We start from the raw sequence: 27,941 nt of genomic DNA on the forward strand, positions 1-27,941 counted from the left end.
TGACCTGCTGCGCTTTTCCAGCAACACATTTTCAGCTCTGATCTCCAGCATCTGCAGTCCTCACTTTCTCCTTGAAGATTTTTACCACTGAGAACTGCTTGATGAAAGATAATCACCATGGATGTATATAGGTGAGTTTATGTCTGATTAAACTTGTCTAATTTTTGAAGAAATCACTAGCACAATGGACAGGGGGGTGCGAATGACTGCTGTGTAAATGGGCTTGCAAAACATATTCGATAAAGAGATAAGTGAAATGGAAATAAACATAACTGAAGGCAGAACTGTAACATGGATCAGTAAATGGTTGGGGTAGAGGAGACAACAAGTAGGGATAAAGTGAACATTTTCTTTCTGAAGAGATGCAACTCTGGGTATTCTTCAGCTATCTGTTCGCAAGGCTCAGCTTTTCATAATTTACATTAATGAGTTGGATGGAGGGTGTGAGGAGATGGTGCAGATACTCAGGTTTTGAGTATAATAAAGGGGATCAATAGACATTTTGGAAATTAAACAGATTAAGGAAGACGGGTACATTGTAAGATTATCTTGTTGAAGAGCAGATCAGGCTCAGTGGGTCAAATGGCCTACCCCTGCTCCGATGTCTAATGTTTATCATATGACTAAATTGAGGATGAGTTACATTAATCCTTGTAAATAAACCCACAACCTTAAAAGGTTGTGTAACTTCTGAAGACAGTATTAGTATCGGAGATTTGCATAAGTCTACGAAAGGATAGTAATAAGAGACCAAGAATAAATCAGCTACAATCGAAGCAGATGAAGTTAGCCTTGGCAGTAACTACTGAAGCACAACAATTCATAGCACAAAAAAGCAGCAGTTCTGTGGTACAGAATTTCAAAGGTTCACAAACCTGAGTAAAAGACTTCCTCCTCGTTTTCAATGGCCTGAAGGAATGCCCAAGGCCTAATGAAATGAGGGAATGGGGATAGATATATCATTTCAGGGTTAATCGGTTATGAATTTGTTATATATGCTGAGCTAGCTGCCAGTTTGCGGGAGAGAGAGAAATAGGTTTGGGTGGGATGCTTTTCAGAAGGTTGGTGTGAACTCCATGGCCTGTTTCGACACTGCAGGGATTCTGTGGTTATTCTTTATTTCAAAAGAATTGCTTGAAATTTTTATCCATCAGCTAAATGTATAGTCTTTTTAAAAAAAATTGCTAACTGATTAAATATCTATGATGGAAACATCTTCCATAAAATTATCTTACAAAACAATCCAGATTTTTTTAAACCAAGTTAATAACATGACTGAGTATAATTTTCGTCATTTCATATTGGTGCACAGCTGCTTCCAATCCTTGAAAAATAAAAGTTTAAGATGCATTCTATTTAACATCAGTTTACTTCTCTGCTGGTTGTTCCCCAGTGACTCTCACGTACAATTCACTGGTCAATGCTTTAACATGAGAATTCATAACCAATATCCCTGCAGTCACTTTTTAAGAGTTGAGCAAATAATCCTGGATTTTTGAAAAAAATCTCTGCAGACAGGGGAAAAAGGATTGTGTGGGTAGATTTGTCTAATGGAGTAATATTGAAGTGGTCACATTAATTCCTTCACTCATTTTCTCAGGCAGTTAACAGTCATATCTACATTTAAATTCCTTCAAGACTCCCTCACTGGAACATACAGGGAAATGTACACCATGCAGCAACAAGACCAATGGGTCTGAATCTAGAAAGCTTTAATTTTCAGAACAAATTTTAAAAGTTTGAAATAGTTAAAATGTCCTGACCTTATCTTGAGACAGAAAATATTTTCCATCAGATATTGCATAAAGCTTTGGTGGCAGTCTTTAGGATTTGATATCTGATTATTCTTGAATTAATTATTGAACAGAGTTCCCTGTCTGCCTTGATTAATATTCGTGGTCTTTGGATGGTACAGTGTAGCCACACAATGTATCTCTGATCAGTTAATCATTATCAAAAGGGGTCATATGGCACGAAAGACACAGTAGTTGAGGGGAATTGGAATAGGATCAAGAATAGGTGCCCTGAGCTGATTTAGAGAATTCCGGTTGTTGCATCTTTAATTCTGATATGCCCATATATGCTCATGAAATAGAGTGAAACTTTGTCTATTGTTGCTAGCTGTAACACTGCCAGATCTCTGCCTTTGACTCACTGCCACCTGCCTGGACCCAGTCGCATCTCTCACTGTTAGACTCACTTCATCAATGTCGATGTGATGCCCTGCTGCCATCAGCGCTGCACCGAACCAATGATAATGTCATCGATCCTAAGGTGCCATCTTTCACCACTGGGCCTAGCTCGCCTCCACTGATGTAGCAGCTGCCAATTCCAATGCTAGGTCCCATGCTCAACCCAGGGAAGGTTCTGTGAGGGCTAACTTGAGTCCGTGCTGGACTCACCCGCTTCAGCCTTGAAGTCCACGCTGGGCACCCTCGCCACCAGCTTCTGGTGTTCGCTGGGCCCCTCGCCTCAAGGTCTATACTGGGCCCGCTCACCGCCTAAAGGTCCACGCTGCGCTCCTTCACCGCTACCTTGAGGTCAGTGCTGGGCCCAGGTGAGCCCGTGCTGGGATTCTTTCCTGTTGCTGATGCCATCCGAGCTCAGGAGAAGAGGTAAATAAAAAGAAAAAACAAAAAGATAAAGAAAACTAATGAGCCCTGGCCAAGGACCCTGCTCCGCTACCATATCAGGCAGAGGAAAATTACCTGGACACTTTATTCCTGACAGCAGTTATATCTTCTTGGATTAGGTCTTCTGATTTGAATACTGATCAGGAGAAGAAGGTTTAACACTTAGTGAGATAGGTAAGAGGGCCCAGAGGGTGAGAGCAGGAGACTCTGCCGTGGCAGTTTTCCAATTTGTGTGCTTTGACCTTGTTTGCAGAAGAATGAGGACTGTAGGGTGGATACGCTAACTGACTGTGGCACTATGGTACAAGTGGCCAGTCAAATAGGAGGAGCAGTACTTCATGTGGTAGTGAGGGAGTTCTAGGATTTTGACCCAGCAACTCTGCAGAAACAACAATATATTTCGAATTCACCATGGTTAATGGCTTAGTGGAGTTCTTGCTGATGGTGCATTTCCTTGTACCTACTGCCCTTATCATTCTAGCTGGTATTGGTAGTGGGTTTGGAAAGTGTAGCCCAAAGAGCCTTGGGCGACTATGTGTGTGTAAATTGCCCATAGTGTTCAGGGATGTGTAGGTTAGATGCATTAGTCAGGGTAAATGTAGAGTAATAGGGTAGGGGAATAGGTCAGTGTGGACTTGTTGGGCCGAAGGGCCGGTTTCCACACTGTAGGGATTCTATGATTCTATTTATCTCTCTCTCTCTGTCACGTACAATATTCATTCTGTATCTTTAAAGAATTACCACTGTGCTGTAAACCACAAAACAATTTTCTAATCCTAATATTCTTTCTTTACCTGTTGCAACTAACCCTGATGTCTACAGGCAGGCCGATGTTCTGATCTCACAACACTGAATTGTATAAGACTTTGAACACTCAAACAACCTCATTTTGCTACCTGCCCTTTAGGTGCTTAAAAACTTGCTATTATGAGCTAACACAAGGTAAAGATTAAGCAGTATCTGAAAATACAACCATAAGACCAAAAGAAATAGGACAGAATTATGCCATTCAGCCCATTGAGTCTGCTTCACCATCAATACAGCTGATATGTTTTCAAACCCATTTTCCTGCCCGTCCCCATAATTTTTGATTACCTTACTAATCAAGGACCTCTGTCTTAAATACACTCAATGACTTGACCTCCACAGTCTTCTGTGGTAATGATTTTTACCGATTCACTCCCCTCTGTCTGAAGAAACTTCTCATTTCAGCTCTGAAGGATCATCTCTCCACTGAGACTGTGCTCTGAGGTCCTAGTCTCTTCTATTATTGGAAACATTTTTTCACAACCACTCTTTACAAGTCTCTCAGCATTCTGTAAGCTTCTATGAGATCGTGCCTCACCCTTCTAAACTCCATCAAGTCCTCAACTGCTCCTCACATGACAAGCCCTTCATTCACAGGGTCATTCTTGTAGATTTCCTCTGGACCCCATCCAACATCAGCATATCCTTCCTTAGAAATGTGGTCTAAAATTGCTCAAAATATTCCAAATGTGCTCTGACCATAGTGTTATACAGCTCTAGCAGTACATCCCTGCTATTGCATTCTAGCCCGCTCAAAATGAGTGCTAAAATTGTATTTGCCTCTCTAATTGCCAAATGAACCTACATGTTAACCTTAAGAGAATCCTGAACTAGGACAATAATTTCTTTTGTGCTTCAGATTTCCTTAGCCTTTCCCTATTTAGATGCTTACTAAATAATTGTGGGTCAGAGACTCTGGTTCGATTCCAGCCTTCGGTGACTGTCTATGCAGAGTTTGTACATTCTCCCAGTGTCTGCATGGGTTTCTTTAGGTTTTCTTCCACAATCCAAAGGTTAGGTGGATTGGCCATGCTAAATTGCCCATAGGGTCCAGGAATGTACAGCTGAGGACGATTAGCCATGATAAATGCAGGGTATTAGGGATAGGGTGAAGGTCTGGGTTGGCTACTCTTCTGAAGGTCAGGTCAGGTTTGATGGGTTGAATGGCCTGCTCCCACACGATAGGGATTCTATGATTGTCAGTCATCCGCAAAGGAATACAAATACTTGAATATGTACATTTATTGCCAATATCAACAGGGGATTGACATAATCACACCTCACTTGTGTTTTTGTGAAGTGGGTGCAACAATTGAGTTGCCTTTGTTTGCAAAATGTGCATTTCTAAAATGAAGATTAAAGCCAATTTATTTCAGTAGATAGCAGGGCCTCTTGTTTCCCCAGACATACTTTTGTTTAGATCTAGCCAAGGGCTTAATTTCTGTTGCTTTTCCAGATGGGATATTTTTCTCATGGCCTCCAGTGGTAAGAGGATAGTATTTCAAAATCCGGTGTTAATGTAATGAGTTCTCACCATCCAAATTCTCCTCAAATGCTGTTCTTTCAGATAGACAGTACAGGCTCCAGGGCTAAGTTTAAGTCACTGCATATTAAAGCAAAACGACACACAGTACTTGTGCACAAAATTCTTTCAGGCAGCTTTGGCAAAGTCAAAAATAAATTTTAACAATAATTCTGGCTCATGTCATTTGAAAAAAGTGAACGGCAAATGAAACAGCTGGACACTCTGCAATGAACCTTTTATAGGGTCATACATACATGAAGCACAGAAAAATACCATTCGGCCCAACCAATCCATGCCGAACATAATCCCAAACTAAACTAGTCCCACCTGCCTGCTCCTGGCCCATATCCCTCCAAACTTTTCTCTTCATGTATCCTTCCAAACGTCTTTTAAATATTGAAATTTTACCAACATCCACCACTTCCTCAGGAAATTCATTCCACACGTGAACCACCTTGTGTAAAACAAATGCCTTTCACGTGTTTAAATCTCTCTCCTCTCACCTTATAAAAATGCCCCCAGTCCTGAAATGTGTCATTAGTATTTCCAACGAGCTTCGATCCTCAGACATAATGTAGCCAAAATAAAACATTTATTATAGTTAACCACCATATTAATTAGAAGCTGTTTAAATTCTTACAATGCGTAGTTAACTACATTATTGTCAAAAATAAATTACTTACAAAGAAACTTACATTTTTGTAGAGCTGTTCTGCAAGTTCTTTTATGTGTTTTAGCATTTTGGTTGGAATTCCCTCCTCAGTTTTGATTCTTTCCACATCAAAGGCAACTAACTACAAGAAAACAAAGTAAAACTTTTTATCCCACAATAAGGAAATATATCAAAGTTTGGGAGAAGATTTGTAGCTCAGGTGCTCGTTGTTGTGGTTTGTTCGCCAAGCTGGGAATTTGTGTTGCAGACGTTTCGTCCCCTGTCTGCGTTACATCCTCAGTGCTTGGGAGTCTCCTGTGAAGCGCTTCTGTGATGTTTCCTCCGGCATTTATAGTGATTTGTATCTGCCGCTTCCGGTTGTCAGCTCCAGCTGTCCGTTGCAGTGGCCGGTATATTGGGTCCAGGTCGATGTGCTTATTGATTGAATCTGTGGATGAGTGCCATGCCTCTAGGAATTCCCTGGCTGTTCTCTGTTTGGCTTGTCCTATAATAGTAGTGTTGTCCCAGCCTCATGGACACCGCATCCATGAACACCAACTAGCCACAAAACGACACGACCAGCTATCCTTAGTAGCCACACACCCGAATGACCAGCAACATGAGTTCGACTGGGACAACACTACTATTATAGGACAAGCCAAACAGAGAACAGCCAGGGAATTCCTAGAAGCATGGCACTCATTCACAGATTCAATCAATAAGCACATCGACCTGGACCCAATATACCGGCCACTGCAGCGGACAGCTGGAACTGACAACCGGAAGCGGCAGATACAAATCACAATAAATGCCGGAGGAAACATCACAGAAGCGCTTCACAGGAGGCTCCCAAGCACTGAGGATGTTACGTAGACAGGGGACGAAATGTCTGCAACACAAATTCCCAGCTTGGCGAACAGAACCACAACAAGGAAATATATCAACTGATGAAAAATAAATATTCCTGAATATATCTTAGGACTTAAATGTTTCCCTCAACAATTTCTAACAGATGTTATAAGAAGGATATTATCAAGCTGGAGGGGGCTTGGAAGAGATTTACCAGGATGTTACCGGGTATGGAAGGTTTGAGTTCCAAAGAAAGGTTGGATAGGCTGGCACTTTTTTCACTGGAGTGTTTGAGGTTAAGAGATGACCTGATACAACTTTATAAAATAATGAGATGTATAGATAAAGTTGATGGTATCTTTTCCCTAAGATAGGGAATTTCAAGACCGGGGGCATATTTTTAATATGAGAGGAGAGAGATTTTAAAAAAGCGTAAGAGGCAAATTTTTCACAAAGAGGGCGGTTCAAGTGTGAAATGACAATTTGGAGGGATATGGGCCAGAAGCAGGCAGGTGGGACTAGTTTAGTTTGGGATTATGTTCGGCATGGACCAGTTGGACTGAACAGTTTTCTTCCATGCTGTGTGACTCTATGACTATGACCAGGTCATGTGTTCAATTTGACTTCAACCTTTAATTTACGAATTAATCAAATACCACAAGACTTTTAGGAAAATGCACTTTTTAAAAAAAAGTAAATTGGCAAAATTTGTTTGCTCCTGAGGAAATTCAATGGAAATCCAACACTCAGTGCAGAACATGAAAAGTGTTGAAGACGAGGACAGAAATTTCTGTTACTGAGAGATCTATTCTCTTTTTAGATGCTGGTAGTCAGAACTTTGTTTCCAGTTCAAGAGAACGCTAAAAAAAATGCTTCTCTCAAGATGGCTAATAGAGGGGTAGTTCCACCAGTTCCTTGTTAAGGTCCTTAACTTCAGGATCAAGTTGCTAAGGAGACCATGACAATAATTAGTCCTGACTTGGGTCCATTTGCAGGCTTGAGGGTATTGACAGAAAAATCAATTTGATCTTAAAAGGCTTAAAGTATTTTAAAGCAGCTACCTGAATCTCAGACCTCAGGTGAATATAGTGGTATCAAATTTGTAATGAAAAGAAGTTGATTAATTGCAGAAGACATACATGGGGAAAAATGCAAAATTCTTGTAAACCATAAAATGCAATAATTCACTGGAATTTTTGATTTCAAGGAACAGGCTAATATACTGATGTTAAACAACTGATTATGATGTTATGAGTAACTATGAAGAACAGATTTTACTAAGACCAGAGAGACAGTAGTGACTACAAAGTTATGAGGGGCACAACTTGTTACCACAATTTGAGAGATGAAGCTAGCTGCATAAAGCAAAGGTCCTCGAAAGTTTTGTTTAGGCAATCCAACCATACACTCTGATTTAAGTTGCATCTTCTCCAGTGTAGCACTGATGGTCCTATTAAACAGCAACATGGGCTATACAGGAGTAGGGGATATTGTTCTCTATTCAGCAGCAGACTTACATTTGTACCTGCTGTGGAAGAGTTAAGTCATGTGTGGGGATATACAGATAAGTCATCTTAAAATGGATTGTCAGAGAAACTGAATCCCTACTGAAAGAGAAAATGGAACAATATAAAAAACATTGAAAATGGGCTTAATGCTTCTTGTTTTGACTGTTTCCTTTTCTTGATCCACTCTTTCACAGTTGTCAGCAAATTTTAATTGTAACCAGGTTGGTGACATGGCCAATTTTATAGGTCACAGACTGTGACAGGTTCTGTATTAACAACAAGTCAGCCAAGTTTTGTTAGTCAGCAACAAATAACTGGTTTATTACCAAAACAAATTTATTCAAAAATCATTGACAGTTTAGATTATGTAAAACAAATCCACCCTTCAAGAAACTAACAGATCCACACAGATTCAAGTCTGGGGAAAAAAAACAGCAGAAACATCTCTGCCATGTTAACCTTAAAGAAAGCTGGTCAAGCAATAATTAAACTCATGAAAAAAGCATAAGTCACAGATTGTTCCTAATGGTAGCGTGTTTCCAAAACTATATTGCACACACCTGCAGATGGAATTTTTGGTACAGTTGTAGTTGGCTGAAGTGCCTTTGATTCAAATACCTCAGGAACTCATCCCATGTGGAAAAATGAGAGAGCGCGCAAGAGGGAGCAAAGGGTTTCTTGGGTAGGTCAAATTCATTCTCTCAGCTTTTTCCCCCACTCTCAAACTAGGCCATATGACTCCTATCAAAGAACTCCCTGCTGTTGTACCCAGTGTCTTTCGCTTAGCAAACTTCCCTTTGTTTAAAAGGGATGAAGAAATAGAAAAGTAAATAAGATCAGATTGTAGAATCAGAGGATAAAGAAAAAAATGAATGACTAGCTGCTGGAAAGAAAGCAGAGAATAGGGATGAAAAAAATACAGAGCTTCAGAATGGAGTATGGGGAAATGGTATACCTGGACCCAATATACCGACCACTGCAGCGGACAGCTGGAACTGACAACCGGAAGCGGCAGATTCAAACCACTACAAATGCAGGAGGAAAGATCACAGAAGCACTTCACAGGAGGCTCCCAAACACTGAGGATGTCACCTAGACAGGGGACGAAACGTCTGCAACACAAATTCCCAGCTCGGCGAACAGAACCACTACAACGAGCACCCGAGCTGCAAATCTTCTCACAGACTTTGAAGACCTCAGTCACTTATTATAAAACTGCAATAACTGAGCGGTCCTGGCACAAAAAACTATTGATGAGTTGTCTCATATAATGATCTGTAGAGAATTAGCTTATCTAGCTCTATGGCTCCCTTAAATTAACTTGAGGTAGACTTACCACTGTTGCTGTCTGCTACAATATCTATTGTGGATCTTCATTGCAGATTTGGCTGCAGCAATGGGCAGAACATCTTTTAAGCCTTATGAGAACATTGTTGCTTTCTTGAGGCAGAGATCATATGAAAGGTCACCAGAAGCATGCCTGGATTAATGTATTCTGCAGAATGGATAGGGCTGGAGAGTCTGGCTTTTTTCTCATCCTCCCCATTGATACGATGCTCTTCTTTTGCCAGAGTGTAATGTAAAGTGGGATTTCCAAAAGGAACCCCATTTTGCAACTTTTACATACCAGTTTCACAGTTCGGTTTAAACAGAATACTCTCAATGGATAGCACAGATTGTAAAGAAACACTTGCTAATTATGTCTTTTTCCTAAAACTTGCAATCAAACAAATAATAAAGTCAAAAGTTTCCACTCAGCAATTTTCATTTATAAACACACTTGGCCCAACTGGCAGGAATGATGTTCCTTCATTCTATCAGTTACTAAGCTGTTTCTGCAACGGGCACCCAAAAATACAAAGAACCTAGCCCATGTTCCATGATCTTTCCCAACACAGGAACTTTAGGGCCCTCATGTCCTGAACAATGAGTCAAGAAAAAAATAATCAGGATTCAAGAAAGGTGTTGTGAATTTTACTTTGTCAGCTAACCACACAGTTGAATAATGAAAAAATCCAAAAATATGTCTGGACATCACATCACCACAGCTGGCCTCACTTTTTTTTAACCTGTGTATGGGCCGACGAGTGGCAGATGGAATTTAATTTAGATAAATGTGAGGTGCTGCATTTTGAAAGGCAAATCAGGGCAGCACTTATGCACTTAACGGTAAGGTCCTGGGGAGTGTTGCTGAACAAAGAGACCTTGGAGTCAGGTTCATAGTTCCTTGAAAATGGAGTCGCAGGTAGATAGGATAGTGAGACTACTTTTGGCATGTATTATGACACAAGGTAAATCCCTTTGCTTATTTAAATCTGACTAACAGAGAAGCTCACATCGCACCATAATCTGTTAAATTTCAAAAGGCAAAGAACTATCCCAGAGTCACTATTAAAAGTAAAAATTAATAATTTTATTCTTTAAGTCCAACAGAGAACATTTTAAATCTATCTTTTACCTCCCACTCTACAATACTGGTCTGATAAATTCCTTCTTAAATTTATGACAAATCAATTTCAAACCCAATTGTCGTCTTCGGATATCGAACTTTCTCTGCAGATTTCTCTAGGTTGGCTTTGGGATTCTGCTGCACAAATTTCTTATGGACAGGTACCTTTCAGAGAGCTATTTTGCTGGCAGTTGTTGGTGCTTGGCAGCCCTTTGCTGTTCACCCCCTAACTGTTCAAAATATCTGATCTAATATCCCAAAACATTGGATAATTTCATTGGTTTGATGTCATCCCAAACAGAAAAATTCAAATTCCATTGGATTTTGGTATCTGGGGCATAATTTAAACTGAATTTGAATTAGTTTTTGTTTCATGGTATTGCAACTCGAGCTCTCTGTTTCAACTAAGTGTTACATTTTATAATTGTTCAGCACACTCTGTGCTTTCAGTCAGTCCTTGCTAGCTTCCCCTCTCACTTACACCTTCATAACACATGCTTGCCTTTATTGGTCAGAGCATTGAATATAGACTTTGGGAGGTCATGTTGCGACTGTACAAGACATTGTTTAGGCCATTTTTGAAATACTATGTGAAATTCTGGTCTCCCTCCTATACAAAGGATGTTGTGAAACTTGAAAGGGTTCAGTAAAGATTTACAATGGTGTTGTGAGGGGTGGAGGGTTTGAGATATATGGAGAGGCTGAGTACACTGGAGTGTCAGAGGCTGAGGGGTTACCTTATACAGGTTTACAAAATCACGAGAAGCATGGATAGGGGAAAAAGGCAAGATCTTTTCGCTGGGCTGGGGAAGTCCAGAAGTAGAGGGCATAAGTTTAGGGTGAGAAGGGAAAGATTTAAAAGGGAGTTAAGGGCAACGTTTTCATGCAGAGGGTGGTGTGTATGGAATTAGCTGTCAGAGGAAGTGATGGAAGCTAGTACAATTAACACATTTAAAAGGCATCTGGATGGGTACAATGAATGGGAAAGGTTTAGAGTGATGGGCCAACTGCTAGCCAACGGGACCAGATTAATTTAGAGTATCTGGTCGGCATGGATGAGTTGGATCGAAGGGTCTGCTTCTGCACTGTATATCTCTATGACTCTATACAGAGTCAAAATTTTCAATTACATGTTCTATTGCATCCTTCGGAATTTCCAAAGCACGTAACAGCCAATGAATCACTTTTCAAGTATAGTCACTGTTACAGTATAAAAGTAACAGCCAGGTTGTGCACAGAAGTTTCCACGAACAGTAGAGATGCACGAGTAGTTAGTCTTTTACTATCAACACTTGAAGTATAAATGTCAGCCAATACATGAGTGTTGAAGAGAGTGTTGAGCAAGTCAACCCAGTGCTCTTCTTTAAATAGTGCCATGGAAATTTGCATATAAGATGCAGATAGAACATCAATTTAACAAGTCCTACATAATACAGAGTTCAGTAAATTGACATTCACTCAATTCGTAATCAAAGTGTTAGCATAGATTATCTTTTAGATTTTGCAGCACAGATTGAATTCACTAGTTTCTGACAGATAAGCACTATCACTGGATCAATAACATAGTCAGCTTAACTCAAATCCTTTGAATGACAAAAGAATTGGCCTGAATTTTCCAATTACTATCTGAACAAATGTGAATGACAATCATCCTTTTAAGATTATTCACTTACCTATCAGTGATTTTCTGGCCAGAATATAGAATATGGTTGAGGAGAAATCCAATCAACTCAATAAGCAGCATTGGGGGGGTGGCACATATGGTGTGTGTGTGTGTGTGTGTGTGTGTGTGTGTGTGTGTGTGTGTGTGTGTGGGGGGGGGGGGGGGGGGCGGGGAGGAGCGCATTCGCAAGGGGTGCTGTTTGGTTCAGTTCCAGCAGGAAATAGCAGAGTGCATTGTGGTGGAATGGGGAGGGGTTGGGAGGAACAAAATTCAGTTACCTAGTGAGTTAGTGTTGATATTTTCAGACAGGTAAAGAACTTCGCTTGTGTTCAACACATAGTAGTCCAAATTACATTAAAGTGGGCAACTTTGCAGCGAAAAACATGAAACATTTTCACAAACCCAACTTCTTATAGTTGGCAAGGTTGAATTCTCCTCCCAAGCTCTAGAGAGTACAAACATCTTCATCACCTCGGTTCCTTCATAAGCAAATTGTAAACATTTGCACAATGAAACGCAAAGTAAGGGACAAAGCCTCACCAGATCAACCAGCTCATGAGAAGTTTCAGTATTATGCAGATTTGTAATTGTTAAAAGCTAATCATGGAAGTTGTGAAGGCTCAATGGGTCAGCAAGCCTGTCCAAGTGAGGCAACCACACTGTTTGGTGCCAGCGAAGCTAACCAGGTAAATGAGATAGAAAGGAATAAAATTCAAAAGGCATGATTGTCAGGGACATAGGAAAGATTCTGGGGAATGGCAGGACAAAACTGGGATGCAGCAGGGAGAATCACAGTGATAGAATCAAGGAGCATAAGTAATGGATTAGGCTGCATAGCTAAAATGGGACTACATGAGGTAATTAGTTGCATTGGACAATGATAGAGAGTCGGTGAATTGAATAAGGGATGATGTACAAAATAAAAACCAAAAGAACTGTGAGAAGTTGCTGGAAAAGCCCAGCAGGTCTGGCAGCATCTGTGAAGAGAAATTGAAATTGACATTTTGGGTTCTGAGGAAGGGTCACTGGACCCAAAACATCAACTTTGATTTCTCTTCATCGATGCTGCCAGATCTGCTGAGCTTTTCTAGCAATTTCTGTTTTCGTCGAAGGGATGGTGCATGTCTAGGACTGGGCATGGAGATCTGGACTGAAGTGGGATCCGAGGAACATCAAGGAAGTTGGTGAAAAGGAAGTAGTTATGTGAGAGATTGGAGTGGATCCCAGAGAAAAGGAGACAATGAAGAGGGGGTAAAATTGTTGTGTGGAGGCAGTAGAAAGAGGGTAAGTAAATCCCATTAACAACTTACAATCACCATCTCTGTGCAAAATCAGAAAATAGAAGGCCTCACAAACAATTCATTGCACAAATGGGAGCAACCCAAGACCTGTTTGCACATGTTTCTTCACAGTACAAAAACACCTAAATGAAGGAATTGAAACAGAAACTGAAAAACACTATTTCACAAGTACTCAGTTAAGGCCTTAGCATTCAAGGGAACCACTCAATGTAGACCAAAGGCAATTATGTTCTATCAACTCCTAATACCAACATCCCAAACATACCTCATAATTTACATAACTCTGAGAAGGGAACCTAACAACAGTGGTGATGGTTGTGGGGCAAGAGATTATTCCACATGCAGAAACATTCACATTTTTCTCTCAAAATGAATGCCATGCTTCGATTCTTGACATTAAACCTTTGTTTCAACCAGCCACTAAAAGTTCTTAATTCCAGACTTTCATTGAATTCAAATTTCACCATCTGCCATAGCAGGATTTGAACCATGGACCCCAGAACTGGGATCTCTGGATTAACAGTCCAGCAATAATATCACTAGGCCATTGCCTCCACCAAACCTTTTGAAATTTTTCATTTACTGTATTTCTTTTATACTTAAGATCAATCTTAAGTCCTTTTACTGCAACATACTCCTTCAAATGGACACTGAGCAAGAATGAACAATCATCAATATAACACGCTATAGGCACATATTTCCCTGATTTTCCTTTATGAAGGAGTTCCTTGAAAATAGTAAATAATATAACCATATCTGTCACTTCTATCAGCTCTCTCTATAAGCTAAGGTGCTTGTAACAGCCTTTGTTTTTATTATTGGTTGGATTCCCAACAAATTTGTCATTTCTTCCCACTAAAAATATAATCTATCTTACTGTAATTACAAAGCCAGTGTGAAGATCAGTATGAACCATCACTAAAAATTACTAATTCCTTTTGGGTCACCCAGTGTAGAATGTTCTAACCTTAATTGCTTCAATGTCTTATTTGTCTTCAGCATTTCTCCAAGAGTAACATATTTCAACATGCTGCTTTATTCTAATACATCATACCACACATCTTAGAGTTTGTCTGCATAACAAAGTTAATTGCTCAATTAAACGTTAATGTCTGCTTCATCCTTGGTTATGGAATCTTTCTTTGAGGGGGGGGGGGGGAAAGAGGAGGAGATCTGGTGTGATTTAATCAGGATCATATTAACATGCCTGTGGTAAAATGATTACATTGAGAATGATTCTGAATCAATCTGTCTAATATTCAAACCCATATATTTTAAAGTACATGAATCCAGACATAACAATTTGAATTCTTCTTCAAGCATTATACAATATTTTCAATATTTCTACTTCTATCCCTCACAAAAACATTCTCAATCTTCAGAAAGATGCTTGGAAGTTCTTTTCCATAGTGCCAAGTAAACACGGCAGGCTCTGTTTTTAACTGGAGTCAATCCAATGTTAACAATTCCGACCTTACTGACAAGTACCAATTACCAGAAACATCATTTAGGTCTTTAGCACATTTAACATCCTGGGGTTCCCACCGCATCTGCTGCCTCTTTTGGAGAGCAAAATAATACTTCTCTTGTAAGATGATCGCCCTATAAAATTGGGGCTTCAATATCATTGATCTACATTCCCAAATATTTGTTGCAAACAATGCCAAGAAAATCTTCAAAATTGTTTTCCTTGCCTGAGTTGGGTATATGAATAGGAAAGATTTGGAGGGATATGGGACGGGTGCTGGCAGGTGGGACTAGATTGGGTTGAGATATCTGGTCTGCACGGACAGGTTGGATCGAAGGGTCTGTTTCCATGTTGTACATCTCTATGATTCTATGACTCAAATCTTATGAAATTCCACTAGAATCTGCAAATTAGTAAATATTATTTTTCTGTCTTTATCAATAATGTTTTCTTGGTCTTTCTATTCTTTAAACCTTCTCTCCTATAATAAACGATATCAAATTGGCTCAATATCTGATTAAGCTATCAGCATTGAACATTCCCACAATCCTACCATTCTTTCACTTCTCCACTTCACCCCAAAGTCCCAGGAATATGAAGTCAACATGCAAGAAATGCACTGTGGCCTCACTGAAGCCAGAATGCTGCTAACTGTTAATAGCCTCTCTCCAACATTACCTCTTTGCCTTCCATGCTCTTGAACATCACTTTACATATAGAATTGCTTCCATTAACAATGGTTATCACCTCTCCATGAGCATGCTATCTCTATTCCCCACAACTGTATTTGTCAACTCCTCTCTCCTGGCAATTGTGCCTGATGACTCCTCCTTAATGTCTAATGGACAGACACCCCCGGTCCTTACCATGGCTGACACCTTGACCAAGTTGGACAGATAACCCAACTGATGATTGACCAGACCTGAACTGATTTCTGTGTAGCTGCTCAAATAACTTCTCATGATTCCCTGAACTCTTAACTGGATCACAATGGCCCGATCCCCAGACTTAGGTGTATGGACCTCCTCACCCTGACTGCCCCCAGTAGCCAAGAGACTGCACACACGCCTCTGGACTGATATCAAAGGCTGCCTTAGACTTACGGTACCAAGACTCTGCAACTAAAGGATGTCTCCCATTTCCTGGCTGAGGACTGCTCCCCTCAAATCTTGAGATATCGTCATTTGCTTGAAGTATGTGTAGTGTTTATCACATATAGGGCAGACATATTGCGTAGATGACAGACTGATATATTGTGAAGGTCAGTGGCACGGTGGAAGATTAGGAAAATTTAAAGACCAACAAAGGCTTACTTTAAAAAGTCATAAAAACAGAAAAAGCAAATTTTAAAAGAAAACTAGTACAATATATAAAAAGAGTGCATAAGCTTCTATAAGTATATAAAAGGGAAGAGAGTAACTAACGTGACTGTTGACCCATTGGAGGATAATACTGGGGAGTTAACGGGGACAACACAGAAGTAGCAGGACATTAAATCAATATTTTGCCTCTGCTTTCATGGTGGAGGAGACTAGCACCATCCCATTAGTAGTAGGTAATGTAGAACTAGAACGATCACTAAGGGAAAAAATGCCAAGAAAACTATTGGGATTGAAGGCCTACATACTACAGTCTTAAAGGAAGTGGTAGGAGACATAATGGAACCACTGGTGATAATATTTAAAAATACCCTGGATGCGGGAAAGGTGACAGTGCTTTAGAAAAATGCTAATATAACCTCCTTATTCAACAAGGGCAGGAACCAAAAAGCAGTGAACTATAGACTAAATTAACTTGTAATTGGGAAATTATTAGAATCTATTATTAAGGAAGTAATAATTGGATAGGCTTGCAGATGACAAAGATTGGTGGAGTTGCTGATAGTGCTGATGATTGTGAAAGGATACTACAGGATATAGATAGATTGCTGACTTGGGTACAGAAATGGCAGATGGAGTTTAATCCAGACAAATGTGAGGTGATGTATTTTGGAAGATCAAACTGAATTATACTGTAAATGGCAGAATCCTGAGGAATATTAACATATGGACAGATCTGGGCGTGCCAGTCCACAGTTCTCAAAGTGGCAGCACGCATGGCCAGGGGGATTAAAAAGGCATATGGCATACTTGCCTTCATCGGTTGAGGCATGGAGTGCAAGAGTTGGCAAACCATGTTGCAGCAATATAAAACCTTTGTTAGGCCGCATTTGGACAAGTGCGTACAGTTTTGATTGCCACACTACCAGAAGGATGTGGAAGCTTTGGAGAGTGTGCAGTGAAGGTTCACCAGGATGTTGCCTGGACTCAAGGGCATTGGCTATGAGGAAGTGTTAAAAAGACTAGGATTGTTTTCACAGAAATATAGCATCTGAGAGGACACCTGAGAGGACACAAAATTATGAGAAACATAGATAGGATGGATAGACAGAGGCCTTTTCCCAGGGGGAAAAGGGGGCACAGGTTCAAGGTAAGGGGAGAAAGTTTAAGATATGCAAGGGTAGTTTTCCACACAGTGTGTGGTAGGAACCTGAAATGCACTGCCAGAAGAGGTAGTGGAAGCAGGCACGCTGGCGACATTTAAGAGGCATCCGGAAGGTTACATGAATCGGGAGGAAAGAGAGGAACATAGACCGAACAAGGTTTGTTTTCTAGTTTATTTAGGGCATGATGATCAGCATAGGCTTGGAGGGCTGAAGAGCCTGTTTCTGTGCTGTACTTCTCTTTTGTTCTTCTGATATTTGGGAAGTCAAAGCACTATCCATAAGAGTCAGCATGGTTTTATGCAGGGAAAATCATGTTTGACTAATCTGCTAGAGTTCTTTAAAAATCTAATGAGCAAAGTGGATAATGGGATCCACTTGTATATTCGGACTTCCAGAAGGCATTTTATAACGTGACAAACCAACTGAAAGCAGTGTGTTGGAATAACTGTGTCTTCTTCTGCTTGGCAAGATGTAACTAGTGGGGTACCCAGCTATTGACAATCTATAATAATGATTTGGATGCAGGGATGGAAGCTACTATGGGCAAATTTGCAGATGACATTAAAATAGATGAGCCAGTAAGTTGCAATTTAAAAAAAATGACAAGTGGAAATGGGTGGGTTATGAATGGGCCAAAATTTGGGAGATGGAGTTTAATGTGGATAAGTGTGAGGTTATGTATTTTGGTTGTAGGAATAGCAAAAAGGCAACTTTTTTTTCTAAACTGACTGAAAACTCAGAGTGCTTAGGTGCAGAGCGGTCTGGGTGCTTTCAGACATGAACTGCAGAAAACAAGCATGCAGGTGCAGCAGGTAATAAATAAAGCAAATGGAATTTTGGCATTTGTTGTGAAAGGAGTAGAGTATCGAAGTAAAGAAGTGTTGCTGCAACTGTACAAAGCATTAGAGAGACTGTACCTGGAGTACTGCCTACAATTTTGGTTCCCTCACTTGAGGAGGATGTAGTTGTTTTGGAGGCAGTTCAGAGGAGGTTCAGTAAGTTGATTCCAGAGATGAGGGATTTGTCTTAAGAAGAGAGATTGAGTAGTTTAGGCTTATACTGTCTGGAAGAATGAGAGGAAATCTGAGATATACAAGATGCTGAAGGGGATTGACAAAGTAAATGTAGAGAGAACATTTCTGCTTATGGAGTAGTTCTGAACCAGAGGTCATAGCTTTAGGATAAGGGGTAGCAGTTCTAAAAGAGATAAGCAGAAATAACATCTTTCAAAGGGTCGTGAGTCTGAGGAATTCACTATCCTAGAGTGTGATGGATGCTGGGACATTGAGTAAATTTAAGGAGGGGATAAACATATTTTTAAATCAGTAACAGGGTGAAAGGTTATGGGGAGTAGAGTCGAAAATGGAGTTGAGGCCGAGACATGACAATCACGATCGTACTGAATGGTGGAGTAAGCTCGAGGGGCAGAATTGCCTACTCTAGCAGGCCGGTGTGTGGTAGTGGCTGAAGGCCTGGATTGGGCAGATTTGGCACTCTGAGATCCCAACAGCAAGCACAACGCAGCGTAGGAAGTTTCCCCCAAAATCTGCAGTGACGAACGTATGGGTGATCGAGATAATGCAGGGAAAGCGTGTCAAAGTGGAGGAGATGGTGCTCTTTTAGGATGCGTGGTCCCAGCATGATTAAGCAATTAAGAAAGATTTAATACTAAGAAGGAGTGTAATGTATAACTTCACTTTATTGCTTTTTGTGTTACACTATACCAACAGTGGCTGTAATGTTTAACTTTTAACTTCGTTCCTTATTTCCTTCTATCTTGTTCTTAGTTTCTGTACCAAGGTGCTTGCATTGAAGATGGCACCGTGTGTGGTGGCATTGAAAACTTTTCACTGTACTCCTGTACTTGAGTACACGTGGCAATAAAGTCAAAATCAAATCAAATCAATCCCCAGCAGACACAAAGGCGCTGCTAGTTGTAATGATAGAAAATTCTCCATTGATGTAAAATGAATGACAAAAGTGCTGAGATGAAAGGTTGCAGGAATGGAAAAGATGCACAGAGATGGAGGAACTGAAAGCAAAAAAGGAATCCTTAAATAGTTGAGATAATTGTGCATACCAACAGAAGTGGAGACAAGCCAAGAAAGGGAAAGGAATGGAAGAATCAGAGATGAACCATATCAACCAAAGAAAAGGGTAAAAAATAGAAGCAAAATTGAAGACATTTTCCAATTCAGGGCAGGACATGGTACTGATCAAGTCATCAATGCACCAATAGAAGAGAAGGGAAGACAACCCAAAGTAAAACAATTCTAAATTGTTCTCAATTTTGTAAACAAGCTTGCCAAAGAAATGTTTTTTGCACATTTATGAACAACAAACTAACTGATTAGTTTTGAAAAAGTCACTGGATTTGAAATTTGAATTCTGCTTTTCAGGTGCTACTAAAACTGCTGAGATTTCCAGCACTTGCTACTCTTACTTCAAATCTATGGAAAGGAACATTCTGAATGCAATTCTAGGAAACTCAACTCTCATGTTAATGGATTATAAGCAAATAATGTGTACAATGCAATTATACAAGCCATTCTGATAGCTGAAAATGAGAGTTATGTCACTAAGTCTGTTAGTATTAATGATCAATATTTCACAGCATCACTCTTTTATTTGAAATGGCAATCATTTAAAAGGCCTTGCACAACAAAAGGAGAGAACAAGAAAAGCAAGTTTTAAAATTCTTACATCATCAAACAAATCACAAGATCTGTAGGGAGGCCCTCTTTCTGATACAAATCCAGCAAAAGCCATTCCATCAAGAACTTTCGTCAAGAAATCATTTTCAACCAATCCACGCTGTCCCAGGAAGGCTGCCTGCAAAATGAATACGTATTTCTAAATAAACAGGAATATTTGCTTATTACTATCATATTGTTATAATGCAAAGACAGCCAAGTCAAATCAACTTCCCTAACCCTGTATTTGCAGCATAGTAATATTAATTCATTCAATAACTTTCAAAATTGACCCCAATGGTATCTAGCTGGAAAGGCGCAGGAAGTTTCCCCCAACGCAGCGTAGGAAGTTTCCCCCAAAATCTGCAGTGACGAACGTATGGGTGATCGAGATAGTGCAGGGAAAGCGTGTCAAAGTGGAGGAGATGGTGCTCTTTTAGGATGCGTGGTCCCAGCATGATTAAGCAATTAAGAAAGATTTAATACTAAGAAGGAGTGTAATGTATAACTTCACTTTATTGCTTTTTGTGTTACACTATACCGACAGTGGCTGTAATGTTCAGGAAGAAGGGCTTATGCCCGAAACGTCGATTCTCCTGTTCCCTGGATGCTGCCTGATCTGCTGCGCTTTTCCAGCAACATATTTTCAGCTCACATCTCCAGCATCTGCAGACCTCACTTTCTCCCCAATGGTATCTAACCAGACATTTTGAATGACGAACACCAGACTTTATGAATAACCGATATCGGACTCTGAATAACCATACCAGTCATTAGGTTTACAGCATTAACAAAAAAAAATTAACTTAATAATAATACAGTAGCTTCAGCAGAATAAAGTTAAGCAACAAGGTAATCTATGATTTAAATCCAATTTTATTGGGTTAACTTTTTGGGTCGGCAGCATGGTGGCTCAGTAGTTAGCACTGCTGCTTCACAGCGTCAGGGACCCAGGTCTGATTTCACCCTCGGGCGACTGTGTGTGTGGAGTTTGCACATTCTCCCAATGTCTGCATGGTTTTCATCCAGGTACTCCAGTTTTGTCTCACAGTCCAGGTTAGGTGAACTGGCCGTGCTAAATTGCTCATAGTGTTCAGGGATGTGTAGGTTCGGTGCATTAGTTAATGGAAAAAATTGATTAATTGGGTAGGAGAATGGGTCTGGTTGCGTTACTCTTCAGAGGGTCAGTGTAGACTTGTTGGGCTAAATGGCCTGTTTCCACACTGGAGGGATTCTATGGTTCTACAAACTCCACTCTTTCACAAAGACTGACAAACAGGCACAGTTAAGGGATAAATCAAAAGAGAAAGAAAGAAATGAGACAACTAGCCAGTCCACTCAAGCAATTTCCACGATCCATAATTTCACAGGGTGACAAAGCTGCTCCTTTAACAAGATTATGCAGTCCTTTTTTTTCCCCAGAGAGGTCATAAACGACACAGACTCCAAAAAGTCTAGGGGTTGAAGGGTTTTAGGGCCAATTTGATAATAGCTAACAGATACTGCCTCAGACAGAGGCTTTCAAGTTTAAAAAAGCACTTGTACAAAGAAAGGGGCGTGGCTAGTTCTCCCAGCTCAGCTTTTCTTTGGTTTGATTTTTTTAAGCCGAGTAATGGAAAAGCTGCTGGACCAAGAAGCAGATCCTGATTGGTACTCTCTCTCTGTGACTTCTATCCTGTCAGAACTTTTGTTTGATTTTACCTTTTGTGCCAGGGGTGTTTATGGGGATTGTTGCAAGTTTTTGGAACAGAATCATTAAGTTAGGGATCTGTTGGTTTTTCGGAGAGGTTAAGTTATTCGGTATTGTGTTTCCTGTTGTTTGTGTTTTATTCAGTAATCTTGTAAACAAATTCTGTTTTGTTTCAAACTAAGTGTTTTGACCAGCTGATTCCCTCCTGGAATATCCACTTTACACCTGTTAAAACAACGAGCAAAGTTAGGGTCTGGCCTACCTTTTTGAAATGTTTTGAGAGGTCTGCCCTGGTCCATAACAACCAGAACATGGGATTCTATCTTGCTTTTTTCTGAAAATACCAGCATTTACAATTAGCTTCCAGTTGGCTTTGAGAAATACTCACTTTCTACTTATAACAGATTCAATTCTTTCAACTTTCAATAAGTTGGAAATGAGAGAATAACCAGGGAACAACCAAACCTCTGCCGTGCAGACACAATACTTGATTTAACACAGTTCAAACTTTGGATTATCTTTGCTAGTTTGGTTGCCTCCTTATGAGACGCTAGTTAACATTCAACATCTAACATCTGTTTGAGTACAATGTATCTCCAAAACTGAAATGTCTAGAGCGGTCTGTGAACAAGAAGCAACCCTTCAATTAATTTCCAGACCTGACCTCCCAAGCAAATATCAGTTTGTTTGTTCTCTCTCTTTTTAAACAAGTCACTGCTTACAGTCCAAAGGTATCCTTCAGCTCTCAACTCACAATTGAAAGCTTCAATTCAAAAATGAAAAAAATAAAGGAAAACAAAAGTCATGACGATTCTAATATGCATTCACCCTCAAAAAGATGAAACACCATTTCAAAAATGTATTTCATGATATTGTAAGAAATATTTAACAGCAAACAAAATCCAAATCCCAGAGCCCTTCATTCTTCCTCCCATCAGATTCTTAATCACAATTCAACTTGCTTGTTTACATGCTTAAAATGTCAATAGTTTACATTTGGATGAAGCAACAGCAATTATATTTTCGTTCCAAACAATCTTGGAGGTTTAGTCTTGGATTACTCAATAAAACTTAATGGATTATGGTCAGTAAAAGCCTAAGTCTTACAGTTTCTTTGAAACGTTGAAAAGCTATTAACATTACCAGCGCTTCCTTTCCTATAGTTGAACATTTTTTGATGTTGATTCAACTTCTTGGTAAAATAAGCCACAGACTTCTCTACTGCATACTCATCCTTCTGCTCCAATCCCCAAATCACTAGCATCTACTACTAATTTAAACAGTTTATTACTTTAGGTGTAGTTAAGACAGGTTCAGTGATTAAAATTATTTTTAAGCTTTTCAAAGGCTCCCTCGCACTGTTTTTAACTGTTTTTATAGCAAAGTGGTTAACAGTATGGCTACTGCACTAAAATTTGGTAAAAACGTTTGATAAAATCCACATATTCCCAAAAAAAGCATTACATTTTTTTTGAAAAGGAGTGGGGAAGTCAATTGTAGCTCTTACTTTGCTGTTCTGATTATTACTTACTTACTTACTTACAGTGTGGAAACAGACCCTTCGGCCCAACAAGTCCACACCGACCTGCCGAAGCGCAACCCACCCAGACCCATTCCCCTACATTTACCCTTGCACCTAACACTATGGACAATTTAGCATGGCCAATTCACCTGACCTGCACATTTTTGGACTGTGGGAGGAAACCGGATTGAACCCGGGTCTCTGGCGCTGTGAGGCAACAGTGCAAACCACTGTGCCACCGTGCCGCCCACTGTGCCACCGTGCCGACCACGGGTGACACCTATTCTTGAACTCCAACACTTCCTAAATAGGTCACCTTAGCTTTCGCAAATTCTCATTTTGCCAGATTTAACATCAAATCTGACAGACAGTAATGGTGTAAATATGTTTTCTAACTGTTCTACATATTTCGTATACTCCAATGTCATCCAATTAAACTACATAATTATAAATATAGGTCAAGTATCTATTCATAACTGTTGAAATGTGCCTGGGACACGTTGGCACAATCCATTGGTGTGATAAAAGTGGAAATTTCCTTAACTCTTGTTTTCAATGGTACGTGCCAATACCCTTTTAACAAATCAATTTTAGTTAAGAATGATGCACTAACAACACTATCAATCCAATAGGATACTCTGTGAATCCATCTTTGAGATTGCTTTGGTTTCCTGTGTCAAATACCTGTTTATGAACGCCTGAGTTGTTCAGGTCCCCACATGTCCTCTCATGAGAATTTCATGTGCTATTCATAATAGCTCCCTGGATGGTATCACGATCCATTGTACAACTGATGACTATGGGTCCGAGATACTTCTTCATCAGCACTCTTTTCTTAAGATAATAGTACTCCAGAACTCCTTCAACCTTTAGTATGAGCTAACGATGTTAAATTAATTTAGAGTCTGCCTTTTGTTCTTCAAATAATTATGTCATTCCAATGCTCCACCTGGATTATGTTAATTTGTCAATGAAGTTTCGGCTCCCCTTTCATTTGTTTGTTGCGTCACATTAACCTTCATTCTAGTTACCATGCACAAGGGAATAACAGCAGGAGCCAGTTCCTGAGAATGTTCCATGTGTTGAACCTCTTTTGGGCATTCTCTAATTATGGGCGAAGTCTTGTCAAATTTGATGTCAAATCATAACCCAGAAGTAAGTTTACTCCCCTCAATCAGTCATGTCTTTACTACTCTAACAATTACTTCTCCTGATAGTTGCTTTAGTAAAGCAAAGTTAAACAACAAGGTAATCTCATTCCTGAAGAAGGGCCTGTGCCCGAAACGTCGAATCTCCTGTTCCCTGGATGCTGCCTGACCTACTGTGCTGTTCCAGCAATAAAGTTTCAACTTTGATCTCCAGCATCTGCAGACCTCACTTTCTCCAATCTAATTAATATCTATGATTTAAACCCAACCTTCTTTGATTCTGGCCCCCATTCTCACTCAAAGACAAATGACTCAGTTAGTGGATGAATAAAAAGAAAAAAACGTAACAGGTCAGTTTACTTAAGCAACCGTCATGATCCGTAACCTCACAAGCTCAAGGAATTGTATCTTGCTTAGTTTCTGAAGTCACCAGTGCACGCAAATAGTTTCCAGTGGCTTTGAGGAATATTCACTGAATATCTGTAGCTTAGATTCCATTCTTCAAACTTTCAGTAAGTTGATAATGAGAGTATAACCAGGGAGCAACCGAATATCTGTCCTGTAACTTTCGCAGGCACAATCCATCTGCTTTAAAACGCAGTTCAAAACCTGGTTCAAACTCTGAGTTCTTCGTGTTAAACTGGTTGTCTCCTTACAAGGTGCCAGTTAACATTCAGAATTTGTTTCAGTATAATGCAGATCTGGAACTGCAAGGAATGGAACATTTTTCCAATCTAACTGTCTGCATACCAAGGAGCTTGGCAGCCTTCCTGGGCACCAAACTTAATTCCTCAAAAATAGGTGGTGCTAATATTGGTATCCCATTACCATCATATAATCTGGTTCCAGTATTCTTACACATTCCCACTTTCTGCCTCTACTCCTGAATTCAGGAAGAAGGTGGCCTGAAAATTCAACTCATTGAATTTAAATGGTAACTTAATACAAATCATTTTGAATTAATGACATGAGACTTTGTCCCAGTACTGTAACACAATATCAGGTCTCATAGCGGAAGCAGTAATGCAGAGACTTGAACAAGCTGCCCTCCCAACTATCTAACCTAAACTTTGGGTCCACTACGTGGAAATTACCTTTGTCATCACAAAATGGAACAAATTAGCGGAAGCATACAACACCATCAACAATATCCTGACAGGTATAAAATTCATACAAGAGGAGGAGAACAACAACGGACTCCCTTTCCGAGACAGGACAGTTGAATGCACAGTTAACAGAGAGCTTCAAACCAGCATCTACAGAATAACAACAAACACAGACCAAATACTTAACTTCAGAAGTAATCACCCCAACACCCACAAACGGAGCTGCATCAAGACATTATTTCAATGAGCTATATCACACTGCAGCACCCAAGAACTACAAAAAGCAGAAGAAAAATATCTATACAGGGTTTTCAAGAAAAACATATCCAATGATGAAGGGCTTTTGCCCGAAACGTCGATTTTTCTGCTCCTCGGATGCTGTCTGACCTGGTGTGCTTTTCCAGCACCAAACTCTCAACTCTAATCTCCAGCATCTGCAGTCCTCCCTTTTGCCTACCCATTAAACACAATCCGCCGATTTCTAAGAAACAAACGCAAACAAGCAGAAACAACACAACCAAAAACTATAGCCACAGTTCTTTACATCAAAGACATATCAGAAATTACTTTCAGACTACTCAGACCCCTTGGCATCATGGTGGCCCACAAACCTACCATCACACAACCAACAACTAATGAAACTAAAGGATCCATTAGATACTACCAGCAAACCTAATATCATTTACAAGATACTATGCAAGAACTGTAAAAAACACTACATTGGACAAACAAGCAGGAAATTTGCCATCAGGATATACAAAAACCAACTAGCCATCAAAAGACATGGCCCACTATCACTAGCTTCTATACATACTGACAAAGAAGGACACCACTTTGACTGGGACAACACACACATCCTAGGACAGCCAAAACAAAGACGAGCACGAGAATTCTTAGAGGCATAGCATTCTAACCAGAACTCAATCAATAAACATATCGATTGAGATCCGAACTGCCTTCCCTTGAAAAAAAGAACTGGAAATAACATCACCAACCTTAAGAAACCAAAACCTATAAATACAGAGGCGAAACATGCTACCAGCACTTCACCAGAGACTCTCACTGATGACGTTACCTGGTATGATGACGAAACGTCTGAAAACAAATCTTCCTGTTCAGCAAGCTAACTTACACACCCTTATTGTAACACATCATAAGAACTCTAAAACAACAATTATATTTAATAGCATATAACATAAGCTGGGCACCAACTGATGATTGACACTGCTATTTTATTCAAGGTCCCAGGCACACATTTAGTCAGAAATAAATTACATTAAGAAATTATGGAATTCCATCATTCCATCATGATTATTCTGCTGCTCATTTCAATAAAAACTTCTTCAAAATAAACTATTATTTTGCACTATTTTAATTTTTGTTATTTCCCACATTGCTTATTTACACAATGAGAGTTTCAAAATTGTCTTTGATTTCAACATATTGGCAGGATATAGCAATACTTTTCCATATGGGACTAAACTGTCAATTTATGCCTTGTCTCCAAAATTCACCATGTAGAGATCTAAGCCCTTCCAAGTCTATGCATTTCAATCAACTTGTTCAGTTATTACACACCTCTGGAGTAGCTGTGCCTTGAACTTCAGCATTCTAGCCTAGAGATAGGGACACTACCACTATGCCACAAAAGCCTGATTTATAAGTCAATTACACACACAAATATTGTTACCATCCGGGTTTCAGAGGCATTAGGAATACGTAAACTCCCAAGGTGGCTCAAAACAGATTTAATTTTATCATCGGCTGCAACAACATGGTAGACAATGACAACATCCTAACATCATTGTACTAGTAATCAGAGACCCAGACTAATGATCTGGGAATATGGGTTCAAGTGCAGTTTATAGAATTTAAATTCAATTAATAGAATCTAAAGTAAAGTCTCAACAACCAGGAAACAATCAAAAATTGATATTAAAAGCCAACTGGTTCATTAATGTCCTTTATTGGAGGACATCTGCCACCCTTACCTGATCTGGCCCACAAGCAACTCCAGACCTTCAGTAATACAGCTCATTCTTGGCTGCCCTCTGAAATTGTCTAACAAGATACTCAGTTGAATCAAACACGGACATCTACTACAAACCGACTCAGGCGACCGAATCAACACGGACATCTACTACAAACCGACTCAGGCGACCGAATCAACACGGACATCTACTACAAATCGACCGACTCCCACAGCTACCTGGACTACACCTCCTCCCATCCGGCCCCCTGCAAAAACGCCATCCCATTCTCCCAATTCCTTCGACTCCGCCGCATCTGCTCCCAGGAGGACCAGTTCCAAAAACGCACATCCCAGATGGCCTCCTCCTTCAAGGACCGCAATTTCCCCCCCGACGTGGTCGACGATGCCCTCCACCGCATCTCTTCCACTTCCCGATCCTCCGCCCTTGAACCCCGCCCCCCCAACCGCCA

At 40.0% G+C, this 27,941-nt stretch overlaps 1 protein-coding gene across 3 annotated transcripts in view; it reads right to left on the reverse strand.

The window, feature by feature from the left end:
* sbf2 (SET binding factor 2) overlaps positions 1–27,941 on the reverse strand; it is a 582,458-nt gene that overhangs the window by 202,139 nt on the left and 352,378 nt on the right. For all 3 annotated transcript variants that reach the window (XM_043705903.1, XM_043705905.1, XM_043705904.1), the window contains exons 12-13: positions 20,044–20,172; positions 5,661–5,759 (exon numbers count right to left, since the gene is read on the reverse strand). In XM_043705903.1, the coding sequence (XP_043561838.1) occupies positions 5,661–5,759; positions 20,044–20,172 (228 nt within the window). The remainder of the gene's footprint in view (positions 1–5,660; positions 5,760–20,043; positions 20,173–27,941) is intronic.

The sequence above is a fragment of the Chiloscyllium plagiosum genome, chromosome 16 (genome assembly GCF_004010195.1).
Source record: "Chiloscyllium plagiosum isolate BGI_BamShark_2017 chromosome 16, ASM401019v2, whole genome shotgun sequence".
NCBI classification, from domain to species: domain Eukaryota; kingdom Metazoa; phylum Chordata; class Chondrichthyes; order Orectolobiformes; family Hemiscylliidae; genus Chiloscyllium; species Chiloscyllium plagiosum.